Source organism: Cucurbita maxima, unplaced genomic scaffold (assembly GCF_002738345.1).
Source record: "Cucurbita maxima cultivar Rimu unplaced genomic scaffold, Cmax_1.0 Cma_Scf00089, whole genome shotgun sequence".
Lineage (NCBI taxonomy): Eukaryota > Viridiplantae > Streptophyta > Magnoliopsida > Cucurbitales > Cucurbitaceae > Cucurbita > Cucurbita maxima.
Window position 1 is genome coordinate 174,368 of NW_019272105.1, and position 1,163 is coordinate 175,530.

At 38.8% G+C, this 1,163-nt stretch overlaps 1 protein-coding gene across 1 annotated transcript; it reads right to left on the reverse strand.

Annotated features, from left to right (window-relative positions):
* Positions 1-220: 220 nt before the first annotated feature.
* LOC111472824 (nudix hydrolase 1-like) lies at positions 221-927 on the reverse strand. Its single transcript, XM_023118439.1, has 2 exons — positions 731-927; positions 221-645 (listed from the first exon to the last, which is right to left on the reverse strand). Exons 1-2 carry the CDS (start codon positions 870-872, stop codon positions 350-352), a joined length of 438 nt encoding a protein of 145 aa, XP_022974207.1. The 5' UTR covers positions 873-927; the 3' UTR covers positions 221-349.
* Between the last annotated feature and the right edge of the window lie 236 nt (positions 928-1,163).

The window sequence follows — 1,163 nt, forward strand, 5'->3', positions numbered from 1 at the left end:
ACTAAAGTACTAGAATTGTAGTTAGTTGTTTTACTTTTATAAAATTAAATTATTAAAATAATTTGAACTAATTAAAGATATTATAGTCAAACTGAAAAAGAAAAAAAAAAATAATAATCTACCTCGGTTTTGTTGGTCCGGTTGAGTTATTTATGGTTTAATCATTAAAGTAAGGAAAGAAGAGCTTTAGTAATTTGTGGTTAAATGTGGTCAAAGAAAAGGGAGCAAAGGGAGAAGTTTGATCCTTTTTATGTACGATTAATACCAGATTCACACAAGTAAAGCATTACAAACTAAACACGAGAGAGGGCAAGCTAATGTTGATTACCATTACAAACTCCAACTCCAATCAAACAGGAAACGGATTGAACCCACTTTTGATCATCTTCTCTAAAGGCCAAAACAGAGGGCTTGGAAGATCATCCCAATCGTACCAGTCCCACCCACCGCACTTACTCGGCTCCAGATTCTGAGGCTGTTGCAGGGGATCTGATAAAACTGCGCGCATAAAAATGACCACATAATGGGAAGGCTTCGGATCATTCACAAAAGGGTTGTTTGTTACAGTCAGGAACTCTGTTTTCTCAATGTCTAACCCCGTCTCTTCCTTCACCTCTCTCACACCACATTCATCAAACGACTCCCCTGCAATTTCCCTTTTTAGAAAAAATGGTACCCATCTCTAAAACTAAATCAAAATTGAAGTGTGAGCAAAAAACGAGAGACTCACCAAATTCGAGATGGCCGCCGGGGAGTGCGAATGTGGCGTGACTGGAGTCACCGCTGGAGGACAGCCTTCGACCCAACAGCACTGAGTTTCCCTTCAGGATATAAACCGCCACCCCAACTCTCGGCACCGGCGTCTTCTCCATCTTTTGGTCTTTCCACCACAAGTCTTCACAGTGTTGGGAGGGTATAAATTGTGGGCCGTACAGTCACAAAGCCTCGGGAAAAGTGTGTAACGTGGAGTTATGTAATTGGTTTACTTTCTTTTGGCTTGGGCAGCACGCTTACAGGAATGTCCTTTACCAATTATTTTATGGACCAAACGCAAACCAGTGATATAGAGAATACATTAAATTATAATTTTGTAGAATAATATTCCTAAATTTTATATTCTTCCCGCTAATTTTTTTAATTCAAAACTTTAAATAAAAATACAA

What these genes read in the sequence shown, in the direction of transcription:
- LOC111472824 (XM_023118439.1), bottom strand. Translation starts at nt 872, where the DNA reads ATGGAGAAGACGCCGGTGCCGAGAGTTGGGGTGGCGGTTTATATCCTG. An exon ending in CGGCGGCCATCTCGAATTTG is followed by an intron (nt 646 to 730) that starts GTGAGTCTCTCG and finishes GGGAAATTGCAG; the next exon opens with GGGAGTCGTTTGATGAATGT.